This window comes from Mirounga angustirostris, unplaced genomic scaffold (assembly GCF_029215605.1).
Source record: "Mirounga angustirostris isolate CCGP_5_RB_7025 unplaced genomic scaffold, mMirAng1.0.hap1 SCAF_14, whole genome shotgun sequence".
In the NCBI taxonomy this organism is placed as follows: domain Eukaryota; kingdom Metazoa; phylum Chordata; class Mammalia; order Carnivora; family Phocidae; genus Mirounga; species Mirounga angustirostris.
Genome location: NW_026991722.1, coordinates 63,329,980 through 63,343,080, shown reverse-complemented (window position 1 = coordinate 63,343,080; position 13,101 = coordinate 63,329,980). Strand labels below are relative to the sequence as shown.

General features: G+C 43.6%; 1 protein-coding gene across 4 annotated transcripts in view; it reads left to right on the top strand.

The window, feature by feature from the left end:
• The window catches only part of CLTCL1 (clathrin heavy chain like 1), a 100,713-nt gene that overhangs the window by 48,081 nt on the left and 39,531 nt on the right, over positions 1 to 13,101 (top strand). For all 4 annotated transcript variants that reach the window (XM_064578009.1, XM_064578010.1, XM_064578007.1 and 1 more), the window contains exons 6-14: positions 2,046 to 2,219; positions 2,931 to 3,128; positions 4,374 to 4,574; positions 4,675 to 4,827; positions 6,042 to 6,164; positions 7,739 to 7,876; positions 10,613 to 10,777; positions 11,365 to 11,545; positions 12,904 to 13,067. In XM_064578009.1, coding sequence (XP_064434079.1) covers positions 2,046 to 2,219; positions 2,931 to 3,128; positions 4,374 to 4,574; positions 4,675 to 4,827; positions 6,042 to 6,164; positions 7,739 to 7,876; positions 10,613 to 10,777; positions 11,365 to 11,545; positions 12,904 to 13,067 — 1,497 coding nt within the window. The remainder of the gene's footprint in view (positions 1 to 2,045; positions 2,220 to 2,930; positions 3,129 to 4,373; positions 4,575 to 4,674; positions 4,828 to 6,041; positions 6,165 to 7,738; positions 7,877 to 10,612; positions 10,778 to 11,364; positions 11,546 to 12,903; positions 13,068 to 13,101) is intronic.

The following is a 13,101-nucleotide window of genomic DNA, read 5'->3' as shown; positions in this document are numbered from 1 at the left end:
TATTAAGGAGGGCACGTACGGCATGGAGCACTGGGTGTTATACGAAAACAGTGGATCATGGATCACCACATCAAAAACCAATGATGTATTGTATGCTGACTAACATAACATAATAAAATTTAAAAAAAAAAATGCAAAAAAAAATAAAAATAAAATAAATGTATATAATATTTTAATGTCTGTATCATCTGTTCTGTGGATATCTCTAACTCATTTAGAGAATCCCCCATTGGGTATTTATGTTTATAGTAAACATTTCTAGGAGCATTGTTGTCCAGTGTTCAGTCCAAGGATAAACTACAAGTGAAACTACTGGGTTAGGGGCCTGTGCATGACCACACTGGACTGTGTCCAGTGATGTTCATGCCCTTCTTGTGATTATTGTCAAGATGGGATGGGTTTACCACTCATACGCATCTTGTTAATTTCCTCTTCCTGATCTTGGCATTTTTTTCTCTTGGGGTCTTTATCTCGTCAGAACTCTGTGTAGTTTTCGGATACTAAGTGCCTGATGTGTTTCAAATAAATATTTTTCCCCAGTCAGAGCAAAAGTTTATTTGTGGTGTGTTCCACCTTGTGGAAGATTTGCATTTTTGTGTGGCTTTGGTATCGTGTTTTGAAAAGAATTCTATACCCCAAGGTGATAAAAATATTCACCCATATTTGCTTCTTTTACTTACTTAGTTTTATTTACTTTTTATGTAAAAATCTTTGACCCATCTGGAATTTACTTTGATCTAAAGAATAAGATGAAGAGCCAGTTCTTTTTTTTTTTGAAGATTTTATTTATTGGGGCGCCTGGGTGTCTCAGTTGTTAAGCATCTGCCTTTGGCTCAGGTTGTGATCCCGGGGTCCTGGGATCGAGCCCCACATCGGGCTCCCTGCTCCGCGGGAAGCCTGCTTCTCCCTCTCCCACTCCCCCTGCTTGTGTTCCCTCTCTCGCTGTGTCTCTCTCTGACAAATAAATAAATAAAATCTTAAAAAAAAAAGATTTCATTTATTTATTTGACAGAAGGGGGAGTGGCAGGCAGAGGGAGAGGGAGAAGCAGACTCCCCGCAGAGCAGGGGGAGCCCGATGTGGGACTCGATCCCAGGACCCTGGGATCATGACCTGAACTGAAAGCAGATGCTTAACCGACTGAGCCATTCAGGCGCCCAAAGAGCCAGGTCTTTACACTCATCTCCCATCCCCATATAGCTAGCCGGTTATATCAGCATTTTATACTGGTTAAAGTCTGTTTTCCACTGATATGAAATATCTACTCATTCATGTTAAATTCTTATATATGTTTGATTCTATTTCAGGATTCTCAGTTAAATTCTGTTTGTTTCTCTTTCTTCCTATGCTGGTACTGACTTTTTTTTTTTTTTTAAGATTTTAATCATTTATTTGAGAGTGAGAAAGTGAGAGAGAGAGAGAGCACAAGAGGGGGGAGGATCAGAGGGAGAAGCAGACTCCCCGCTGAGCAGGGAGCCCACGGGGGACTCTGGGATCATGACCTAAGCCAAAGGCAGCCGCTTAATTGAGCCACCCAGGCGCCCCTCTTTTTACTACCATATTTTAAAAATTACTATAGGTTCTGGCTCAGTTGGAAGAGTATGTGACTCTTGATCTTGGGGTTGTGAGTTCGAGCCCCACTTGGGGTGTAGAGATTACTTAAATAAACTTGTTAAAAAATAAAGTTACTATAGGTTTTATAATTTTTTTAAGTTTATCCAGAATTTTCTCCTTATTTTATGAAGTCACAGCTTTTTCTAAAGGGATTTGGTAAGGAAGTGGGGGAGAGGATAGTTAGACCTGAAAGACAAATGGAATAGCCTTATTTATTGGACCTTTATTTGAGAGGAGTCAGGGAAAATATTGGCTTTAAAACTAGTTCTCAAGTGGGTATGACTGGAATCAACGTGGGATCCACGTGTCAGCAGCACTCTGCTCCCACCAGTGATAAATGATCTATTGGGCTAAGGAACTCAAGATCCTCTTCCGTCATTTGTGAGCTCTTTTGTCCTTACTTTTCTACCTGTTGTTCTCTGTCTTTCTATAGATTGGAGCTAAACATGGTGTTATTTACTTGATCACAAAGTATGGCTATCTTCATCTGTATGACCTAGAGTCTGGCGTGTGCATCTACATGAACCGTATTAGTGCTGACACGATCTTTGTCACTGCTCCACAGGAACCTACTTCCGGAATTATCGGTGTCAACAAAAAGGGACAGGTATGGAACTTTGAGGGTTCATCTCCCACCTTTTCCATTCACTGGGGACTGGAGCTTAACTTTTCCTCCTTCTTCAGGAAAGTGGTCAAATATAATTAGCTCCTATTATTCAACTTACACCCATGTCTCCCTTCTGCTTCCTACCATCACTTTGCCTCTCAGACAGCACCATTCTTAACACAGGATCAATTTTGAGAAGAGTACCTCCCTTCCTGCACGAAGCTTCTACCAATGGAGCAGTGGTTCTGATACACACCACTAACATGTTCAGGCCAGGCACAGATTGATTGGGGAGGGTTGAAAAGCAGGTACTATGCTACCTAAATTACCTTTCTAAAGTCAAAAAGACAGTAAAAGAAGGAAATCTGTGCTTTAAAAAAAGAACATTGAGACGAAAAACTGTCAGTTTCTCCCACCCAAATAGGCCATTTTGGCAGAGTCATCTTGAATGCATCACTGGTCAGTGTGCACGCAACTTGGTATTCTTCTCACTTGACCATGCTGTAGCTCGACCATGATACTCTGCTGTGTTGCCATTAAGTGTTTGGCTCCTGTACATCCTGTCACTGTTAGAGCCAGTGTTCTGGGCATACGCAGGATGAGCCTTAGAACTTTGCTGATACTGCAGTGCTTGCGAGCAGGATGTGGGCAGTACGTGTATATGGAGCACTTTTCTAGGTTAGGCCAGTCTCACTTGTTGGGTCTTTATAGGTGCTGTCCATTTGTGTCGAGGAAGATAACATTGTGAATTATGCAACCAATGTGCTTCAGAATCCAGACCTTGGTCTGCGTTTGGCCATTCGTAGCAACCTGGCTGGGGCGGAGGAGTTATTCGTGAGAAAATTCAGTACCCTCTTTGCACAGGGGAGCTATGCTGAAGCCGCCAAAGTAGCAGCATCTGCACCAAAGGTAATGGCCCTCAAATGCTGTGCGCCAGTCTGGGAGTGAAATAAATTATAAAAGCATTCCACTACTGATGTTGGAGTATCTTAACTGTTTTGTTAGTTGTATTAGCTTTAAAATTTTGTGCCAGTGGCATGACAACAATGAGACAAATCAATGAAAAGCATGATTCTGCTGCAACAACATTTTTAAAAAATTCTGTCTCAGTTCTTATCTATGTGCATATATATTTCACACCCAGCTTCTTAGCATAGAAAATGCAGAGCTATATTATATATCAAGTGGTTGTACTGTGTTTCATTTAGTCACATTCTACTCTGGACCTTGTCCACTCATCTGGAGTGTAACAGTAGTGCTTAGGGCATGTTCTTTGATTTATTTCATTAGGATAATGTCCTGGGGCCTAGTTCTGCTTCTGAGCAGATAAAGGGTTTTGAGTTGCTTCTCCTTGAAAGGGATTTTTCTGTCTTTCAAGTGATGCTTAATGAGCAAACAATTTCTAACCATTTCTAGTCTTCACCCAGGACTTTGAGTATTTTGAATTAGAATGTAATGGTGGTAGAACTTCACTACTGCAAGGCTGATTTAGAAGCCTAATTCTCACCCTTGCTAGAAGTCACCTGTGAGACTGAGACCCACTGTTTTTGTGGTCTTTTTTTTTTTTTTTAAGATTTTATTTATTTATTTGTCAGAGAGAGAGAGAGAGCACAAGCAGGGGGCGCGGCAGGCAGAGGGAGAAGCACGCTCCTCACTGAGCAAGGAGCCCAATGTGGGACTCGATCCCAGGACCTTGGATCATGACCTGAGCCGAAGGCAGACGCTCAACCAACTGAGCCACCCAGGTGTCCCCTGTTTGTGGTTTTTGCTGAAGGTGGAAGCCATTGCCTTGGTAGAGGACTCTCTGTCCCTGACAATTAATTCAGTGTGGGATTTCCTTTGGCAGATTTTTTTTTAAGATTTTATTTATTTATTTATTTATTTATTTATTTATTTATTTATTTATTTAAGAAAGAGAAACAGCAAGAGAGAGCACGAGCAGGGAGGAGAGGGAGAAGCAGGTTCCCTGCAAGCAGGGAGCCCGACGTGGGGCTCGATCCCAGAACCCTGAGATCATGACCTGAGCTGAAGGCAGATGCTTAACAGACTGAGCCACCCAGGCGCCCCAGATTTTTTTTTTTTAATACAAGCCAGTTAAGTAAAGGAACAGCTTGTGATTATAACGTAACAACCTACATTTCCATTTGTCATCAGGGAGTCCTACGTACCAGTGACACAGTTCGGAAGTTCCAGAGTATTCCTGCCCAGCCTGGGCAGGCTTCTCCTTTGCTTCAGTACTTTGGAATCCTGCTTGACCAGGGTCAGCTCAATAAACTTGAATCCTTAGAACTTTGCCGTCCAGTGCTTCAGCAGGGACGCAAACAACTCTTAGAAAAGTGGCTGAAAGAAGATAAGGTACAAACAGTTACGAAATCACAACCCTCAGCACAGTTTGAAAATGAGGTCACAGGCTCTTCTGATCCTAATTTTGCCCTGTCTCTTTGGCACACCACAGCTGGAGTGTTCAGAAGAACTTGGAGATTTGGTCAAAACTGCAGACCCTACACTCGCCCTGAGTGTGTATCTTCGGGCGAATGTGCCGAGTAAAGTTATCCAGTGTTTTGCAGAAACAGGCCAATTCCAAAAAATTGTCCTCTATGCCAAAAAGGTAATGCATGCCTAACCATTAGCATATCACAGATAATTAATTTGTGGTGGGTGGTTGCTGATTCTGAAGTTTATAAAATACCCTTCCTCCTATGGAAGTGCTCTAGTGTGAGTTGTCGGTGTTGCTGTTAGCATCTGTCATTCAGTGATAATGATCCTATTTTATTCTCTTCAGTTTTTTAATTTTCCTGTCTTAGGTTCACAGTCCTTCTGGTTCCCTTCCAGTTGGGGATTTTCCTATAATTTTTTAAAAGATTTTATTTATTTGAGAGAGAGATGGAGCAGAGCAGGAGGGGGTGTCAGAGGGAGAAGCAGACACCACTGAGCAGGGAGACCACAGTAGGGCTGAATCCTGGAACCCTGGGATCATGACCTGAGCTGAAGGCAGACGCTTAACCGACTGAGCCACCCAGGCTCCACTTCTGTAATTGTATCTTGTTCTTTTTCTCCCTTCTCCCCCACAGCACCAGCTATGTGTTAAACCCATGTTTCAACCGGCTTCTACTGCAGCTTGTCCCCAAAGTTCACTGGCCTGTGGGCTGGGTGTTGGTCAGAGCTGGCTCACTGGTTGTCTGGTCTTTGTGGTCCAGGCTGTTTGTGTAATTGGTTGCACCTCCACATCCATGGCATCATCACATTGAAGTGGATGTTGTGTTTGGCATAGGCCCAGCATGTATACATGCTAATATTGCTCCTCATTTCTTTGTAAACACAAGTTCAGAACAAAGGATGGGAGCTTTATTTTTTTCTTAACCACTCAGAGTGTTTCATTTCTTTTTCTTTTTTTTTTTTTTTAAGATTTTATTTATTTATTTGACACAGAGAGACACAGCGAGAGAGGGAACACAAGCAGGGGGAGCAGAAGAGGGAGAAGCAGGCTCCCCGCTGAGCAGGGAGCCCGATGCGGGGCTCGATCCCAGGACCCCGGAATCATGACCTGAGCCGAAGGCAGACGCTTAACAACTGAGCCACCCAGGCACCCCCCCTTTTTTTTTTAAGATTTTATTTATTTATTTCAAAGAGAGAGAGAGAGAGAGCACATGAGAGGGGGAGGGTCAGAGGGAGAAGCAGACTCCCTGCTGAGCAGGGAGCCCGATGCGGAACTCGATCCCAGGACTCCAGGATCATGACCTGAGCCGAAGGCAGTCGCTCAACCAACTGAGCCACCCAGGCGCCCCTCATTTATTTTTCTGATGGGCGTTCCCTTGCCTCTAGGTTGGCTATGTCCCAGACTGGATCTTTTTGCTGAGGAGTGTGATGAGGATCAGTCCAGATCAGGGCCTGCAGTTTTCTCAAATGCTAGTGCGAGAGGAAGAGCCATTGGCCAACATTGACCAGGTGAGCATCAGTTGGTTGTTTGGGACAGCTTTTTGTGGCTTGTATAACTGTCAAGAAGATTCTCTTTTGTTTTTCTCTTACCAGTGTCTTGATTCTTTTGTCTGCTATTAATCTTCCAGTTTTAAAAAATCTGATGTACCAGGGGAGCTTGTCTTCTAGTCTTTTATTGTTTGAATACCTGTCATTTACTTTTGTTTTAAAGTATTTTAGAGGATTCATGTGTCAAGTTGTGAGGATCTTATTTCTTTGTGTGGTGGTTGGTGGTGGGGAGTGGAGGATGTCATTTGAGAATGGTAGCCCCACCCTACTCCCACCTCATTATCCTCTGCTGACTGAGGCCACCTGAAGTCTGCCTGCATACCTGGTTATGGTGAGTGCTTTCAAGTCTGTAGACTTTCATCTTGTGGGTGTCTGACTAACCTGGAGTTAGGTGAACGTGAGACTATTATTTTAGCATAACGTAGTTAGTGTTTAGATATAAACACATGTCCAGTTACCTTCAGTAAACTGTGTACAAAGGGCTCTGGGTAATACAGAGATATGTAACAAAGCTTGAAGCAAGGCAAAACCAACAACCTGTATAGATATAAGTGCAGTCATACTGGGTTCATATATCATGGAATTTGCAGGGATTTTGGAGATCATGATTAAGGGGTTTGAGCCAAATTTACATAGATCTCAAGGGGAAGGAAAACTCCAGATTACGTCTAGATTATATTTCATATTTCTAAAGTACTTTTTAATTGATTTGAGAGAGAATGAGAGAGGGAACACAAGCAGTGGGAGTGGCAGGCAGAGGGAGGGAGAAGCAGACTCCCCACTGAGCAGGGAGCTTGATGCAGGACTCAATCCCAGGACCCTGGGATCATGACCTGAGCTGAAGGCAGACACTTAACTGACTGAGCCACCCAGGTGCCCTCTAAAGTATTTTTAATATAAACTTTTTTCTTGTACTTTAAACATGGAAACAGTTACACAATTAGTAAGTTCATTACCTATATTTCACTTCATATTAAGGCTTATTCTTTAATATCTACTTAACTCTAATGATTGTTAACTCTAATGATAGTCAATGTTTGCCTTTTCTTAACTGTGCCTAAATAATGAGAGTATAAGGGCTAGACACCAGGTGTTGATGGCCTCTAGGATTTGATTTAAATAATGGATTGTTAAGATTGCTTTAATCACTTCAGAGGATTTTGGGGATTCACACTGATAAAAGTACTTCCTTTGATCTACTTGAGTAAAATGCCCTGTTGGTGAGTATGACATCAGTGATATAATTTCACAAAATTACCTAATAAATAATGACCATGAGTTACTTGAATTTTGATAATAAAAGAAAATGCAGGGGCGCCTTACTGGTTTACTCAGAAGACTCTTGATCTCAGGGTCATGAGTTTGAGCCCCATGATGGATGTAGAGATTACTAAAAGAAATAAAAACATTTTAAAAATGCAAAGGAAGGAACGAATTATTGAATTTCTAAATGAGATTCAGTTTCAGGAACTATTTGAATAGGAAAATAAAACCCATCTCCTTTGGGTAAAAATGTGGCTTGCTATCTGTTTCAGATTGTAGATGTTCTCATGGAAAACAGTTTAATTCAGCAGTGTACTTCCTTCTTGTTGGATGCCTTGAAAAATAATCGCCCAGCTGAGGGGCACCTCCAGACTCGCCTATTGGAGATGAACCTGATTCATGCACCCCAGGCAAGTGCCATTTCTAGGCTGAAAACAGGCGACAAAGGACCTGTTCGTTTCTGTGTGGGACTTGCACACCTAAACACAGTGCCTTTGGGCTGGGTGCTTGTGCCTCAGTGGACATTCTCTAGGACCTTCCTGCAAGAGTTTTCCAGAGTCCTTGGTGCAAAACTTTTACAGAAACAATTACAACTGGGGCATCTTTTCTTCTCTTTTCTGTTCTTCTCTGTTTTCTTTTCTTTGCTGTGGTAAAGTATACATAACAAAATTTACTATTTTAACCATTTTTAAGTGCACATTTAAATGGCATTACATACATTCACATTATTGTGCAACTGTTACCACTATATATTTCCAGAACTTTTTATCATCACAAACAGAAAATCTTGTACCCATTAAGTGATAACTCCCCATTCCCTCCCCCAGCCCTTGGTAACCCCCTATTCTACTTACTTTTCTATGAATTTGCCTATTCTAGATACTTCATATAAGTAGATTCATATGATATTTGTCCTTTTGTTTGGCTTGTTTCATTTAACATATTCTTTTCAGGATTCATCCATGTCGTAGCATGGATTAGAATTTCATTCCTTTTTTATGTCTGAATAATATTCCATTGTATGTATATACCACATTTTGTTTATCCGTTTACTTGTTGATGGACACTGGGTTGCCTTTCACCTTGTAGCTGTTGCAAATAGTGCTGCTGTGAATATTGGTGTGCAGTATCAGTTTGAATTCCTGTTTTCAGCTCTTTGGGGCATACACCAGAAGTGGAGTTGCCAGATCATATAGTAATTCTGTATGTAACTTGTTGAGGTACCACCATACTGTATTCCAAGCATTTATACCATTTTATATTCCTACCACAATATATGAGGGTTCCAGTTTCTTCATATGTTTGCCAACACTTGTTATTTTCTGTGTGTGTTTTTAAAAAAATCATGGCTATCCTAAATGGGTGTGAAGTGGTAGCTCATTATGGTGGGGCATTTTTTGAACTGAAATTTGGGGGGTGGGTATGTTAAATCACATGTATATGCTTTTTTTGATAATTTTAGATATGTATGCAGGAAAGGAGTTTGGAGAAATTTACATCAAGCTGTTAACCATGGTTGTCTGAGTGGACAGGATCACAGTTCACTTTGTTCTTTTTTTTTTTTTTTTTTTAAGCTTTTTTAATTTATTTGACAGAGAGACACAGTGAGAGAGGGAACACAAGCAGGGGGAGTGAGAGAGGTAGAAGCAGGCTTCTCCGCGGAACAGGGAGCCCGATGCAGGGCTCGATCCCAGGACGCTGGGATCTTGACCTGAGCCGAAGGCAGACGCTTAACGACTGAGCCACCCAGGCGCCCCCACTTTGTTCTTTACTTATTTGTCTTCCAGTTTCTTTTGCTTTATAATCATGCATTGTTTTGTGATTAGGAAACACTATGTTAATTATATTGTTCTGTGTTTTCAGGTTATTCCAATTCACAAGTTAGCTGCTCTTGTGTGGGCCATATCCCACCTCTAGGAAACAAAAGTACTATTAATTTGCTGTTTGGTGTTCTGTTGAACTCTTATGACTTGGTGATTATATATGACAGCTTTTAATATATGAGCTTTGAAACAGAAACTAAACACCACTCAGGAACTGAGCAGATAGACCGTAAGAAGAGCCCAAACCCAAAAGAGGGGCAGCCTGGATGGGTGCACAGCTGGGTACAACGCCCAGAACATTGGGCAGTCTTCTCTGGATGTCAGAGGCTGGATGATATTTTCTTTTTTGGCACATCTGTGTTTTCTGAGTTCTTTAAATGATACTATTGCTATAATAAGGGGGAAACTTAAAAAAAAAAAAAAGATAGTAAAGTTCTGAAGAAAACAAAGGGTGGGGAGCATCAGATAAGTTCCAGATATTACAAAACTGTGCTGTCAGCACTTGGTTTGGATTGTTCCTCTCTAGGGAGCCCAGAGTGTGCATTACCCTGGAGCAGCATGATGTTAGACTAGGTCTGTGGTCACTGTATACTTGACTGGTGCTCCATATCCTGGAAGGAATGAAAAAGAGTGTGCTGGGTGACACCCAGGAGCATGTCTCATCAAGACTCACTAGTAGTTACAGAGGGTCAGATCACTTAACAAGGCAGCAAGGTTGCTAGTTGACTCACTCATTCTTAGTCCAGAGGTTGCTTATTTAGAGATGATATTAAGCCTCATCAGAATTCTTTCCAGGAGTGTTAGTTGTTTTTCAAACATAATGCCCCCCCCCCCCCAAACACACACACACACACACACACTAATTCTGCCTTTAACCAAATTGAGCAGGTTAGTGAATGCCAGTAGGATTTGTTACTTCTAGCTAATTGTAACTGTTGCTAGTCCAAGGATTGAGCTCATTAAAGAAGGAGGCCTTCACATTGACCTTGACTTGCCATAGAAAACCGTACAAATATGATGGCTGAAAGCCAGAGCAGTAGCCTGGCCTGATCCCAGTAACATGCTTTAGGGCAGAGCCTCAGCCTTTTGTACATACCCAACTCTGCACCCTAGGAGGACAGAGCCTTGTTCAAAGAGCCTCAGGTGACTTAGAGGGTTGGCTAGGGCTCTGCTGGGAGGTGGGCAAGGACCTGGACCTGGTAAAATCCCTCTCTGCTGTGAGTACTTTCTGGAGCTGTGCCCTGGGGGGCATAGTTAGAGCAGCTACTCTTAAAAAGTGATTGCCACCATTCAGGCTTTCTTCCTGACCTCACCATTTCGTAGGTTGCAGATGCCATTCTTGGAAATCAGATGTTTACTCATTATGATCGGGCCCACATTGCCCAGCTCTGTGAAAAGGCGGGCCTCCTGCAGCGTGCACTGGAGCACTACACTGACCTCTACGACATCAAGAGGGCTGTGGTCCACACTCACCTCCTCAATCCCGAGGTATGGTGCACCCTTCGGGCACTCCTGTTGTGGATGGCACCCACCTGTCATTAGGGTTACATGTTCCCAAAATTTCCCTATGTTCGTGGTTGTGGGACTGTGGTATGTGTCTTCCCTGTGCACGAGCCTTGTCACTGCTATACACAATTCTCATTCAGCCCACACACAAGCCCCACTGGCTCACCCACGCAACTGGGCTCACATTACCTCTTTCTTTCCATTGTCTACCTTTGACTTAGCCCAAAAGAGAGAACCTGTTAACATTGACAGCTCTAGCAAGGTTGTCTAAAACCATTAGCAGAAGCTAATTGGTATTGCATTCCATTTACAGAATATGTTTTTGTATCAACTGTGGGGTATTGCAGGGTGTGTGACAGCTTGATGAATAGTTGACGTTAGTGTCTCATCTGAAGTTAACTCCTGGCTCCCACTTTTTACCACAAGGAATAGTTGCTTTTCAGTCCTTTCAAGTGAAGATTCTTTATATTTTTCACACTCAGTGGGAAAAATTGACCCAGTTATGTTGCCAGTGTTGGCAGCATCTAGGATGGTACTTAGGTGTGGACAAACTCTTCCTTGCTTCCCAGTGGCTCGTCAGCTTCTTTGGCTCCTTGTCAGTGGAGGATTCTTTGGCGTGTCTTCATGCTCTGCTGTCTGCCAGCATCAGACAGAACCTTCAGCTGTGTGTGCAGGTGGCCTCCAAGTACCACGAGCAGCTGGGCACACAGTCCCTGGTGGAGCTCTTTGAATCCTTCAAGAGTTACGAAGGTAAATTTCACAGCATCTAGCCAACTACACCTCCTCCTCGGGTGTCGGTGTCTGCCTGCCCAACCTCAGATTCTTCCTTCCAGCCAGGCTGTTATGTTGGTCAATGGCAGAAGATTTCTGCTGTCTGGTATGTGTTACCCAGCTTAGGTAGCTTTTTTGGCATTTGCAAAGGAAGCAATTAGTTGGTTGGTATTGGAGTGGGGATGCTTAGAATCCCCCTTGTGTCCGTGGAGCCTCTGTGGAACTGAGCATCTTTGTGTCACACACTCTGCTGAGTGTTCACCAGAAAATCTGGGCCAGTAACACTGGAGTGCCTGGCCCTGAGGGGGCAGCCCCTTTGGCTTCCTCTGAGTAAGAGCCCCATGGAGGCTCAGTGGTGTGTGGTTGTTGGGCTTGCAGACCTGACTGGTTGGCTTCCTCTGCCCTCCTGTGGGCATCAACATCGAGAATGTGCTGGTGGGGGGATGGCTTTCCCAGGTGAGGGTCTGCTGGGGACTGGCTGGGGCAGGGATAGAAACTGAGCATTTGTCCAACAAGGTATTAAGCCACTGTCCTGGGCCTAGTGAGGCTGGGATGTTGGAGGAGTGAAGGCAAGACCTGCCTTCAGGGAACTGCCCCTCTCGTCAGAAGACGCCATTGCAGGAAAGGCTGCAACAGCAATTAGGTTATGTGGGTGGGGAGATGGCAGTAGAGTAGGGTTGGTGGGAGCTGTCTGCCTCCTTCAGGGTTCTGGTTCCTTCCCCCAGGTTACAGCTAAAGACCTCCTCAGGGAATGTGGTTTTCTCTGGAGTATCCTGTCCTGTTCTTGTCACCAGTACCTCTGGCTGGCTCCTGTGAGAGTCAGGAGGTGGTCAGCCTCTGATGAATAACGGTGCTCTGTGACTCACCTTGCACCCCAGTCCGCAGTGGCTCCATGTGTGCCAGCAGCTCAGTGTCAGGGAGCAGACTCTGTTTGGAGGCTCCCATTGAAAGCCTCTGCTTTCCTCTCTTCCTGGTTTGTCTTTTTAGAGTGGTAGTCACACAGCCCTCTTAGGTTACCTCAGTTTGAATTATTCTTGAAGATGACCATCTAGGGTGTGCCTGGGCCTCCCAGAAGGATTCCACATACATACACATAGAGTATTTCACATCAGAACATCTCAGGTACACCTCCCAGATTTCATGGAAATCTGACTAGCTATTTGGGGGAGATGCCAAGGCAGAACTTCACATAGATTTTCTAAGTTGTGAGTGGGCTGTGTGAGCTGGGAGAGTGGAGCATTGTTGTAGGCTGGGCCATCAAGGGCAGATGGACTATGACTGTGGAAAAGGCAGGTAGATATTATGAGGGCATAAGATGGAACAATCTCTCTTTGTAGGCCTCTTCTACTTCTTGGGCTCAATTGTAAACTTCAGCCAAGATCCAGACGTGCACTTGAAATACATTCAGGCTGCCTGTAAGACGGGGCAGATCAAGGAGGTGGAGAGGATATGCCGGGAGAGTAATTGCTACAACCCAGAGCGGGTGAAGAACTTCCTGAAGGTAAGGATGTCTAGGTGTCACCTCCTTCCTTGAG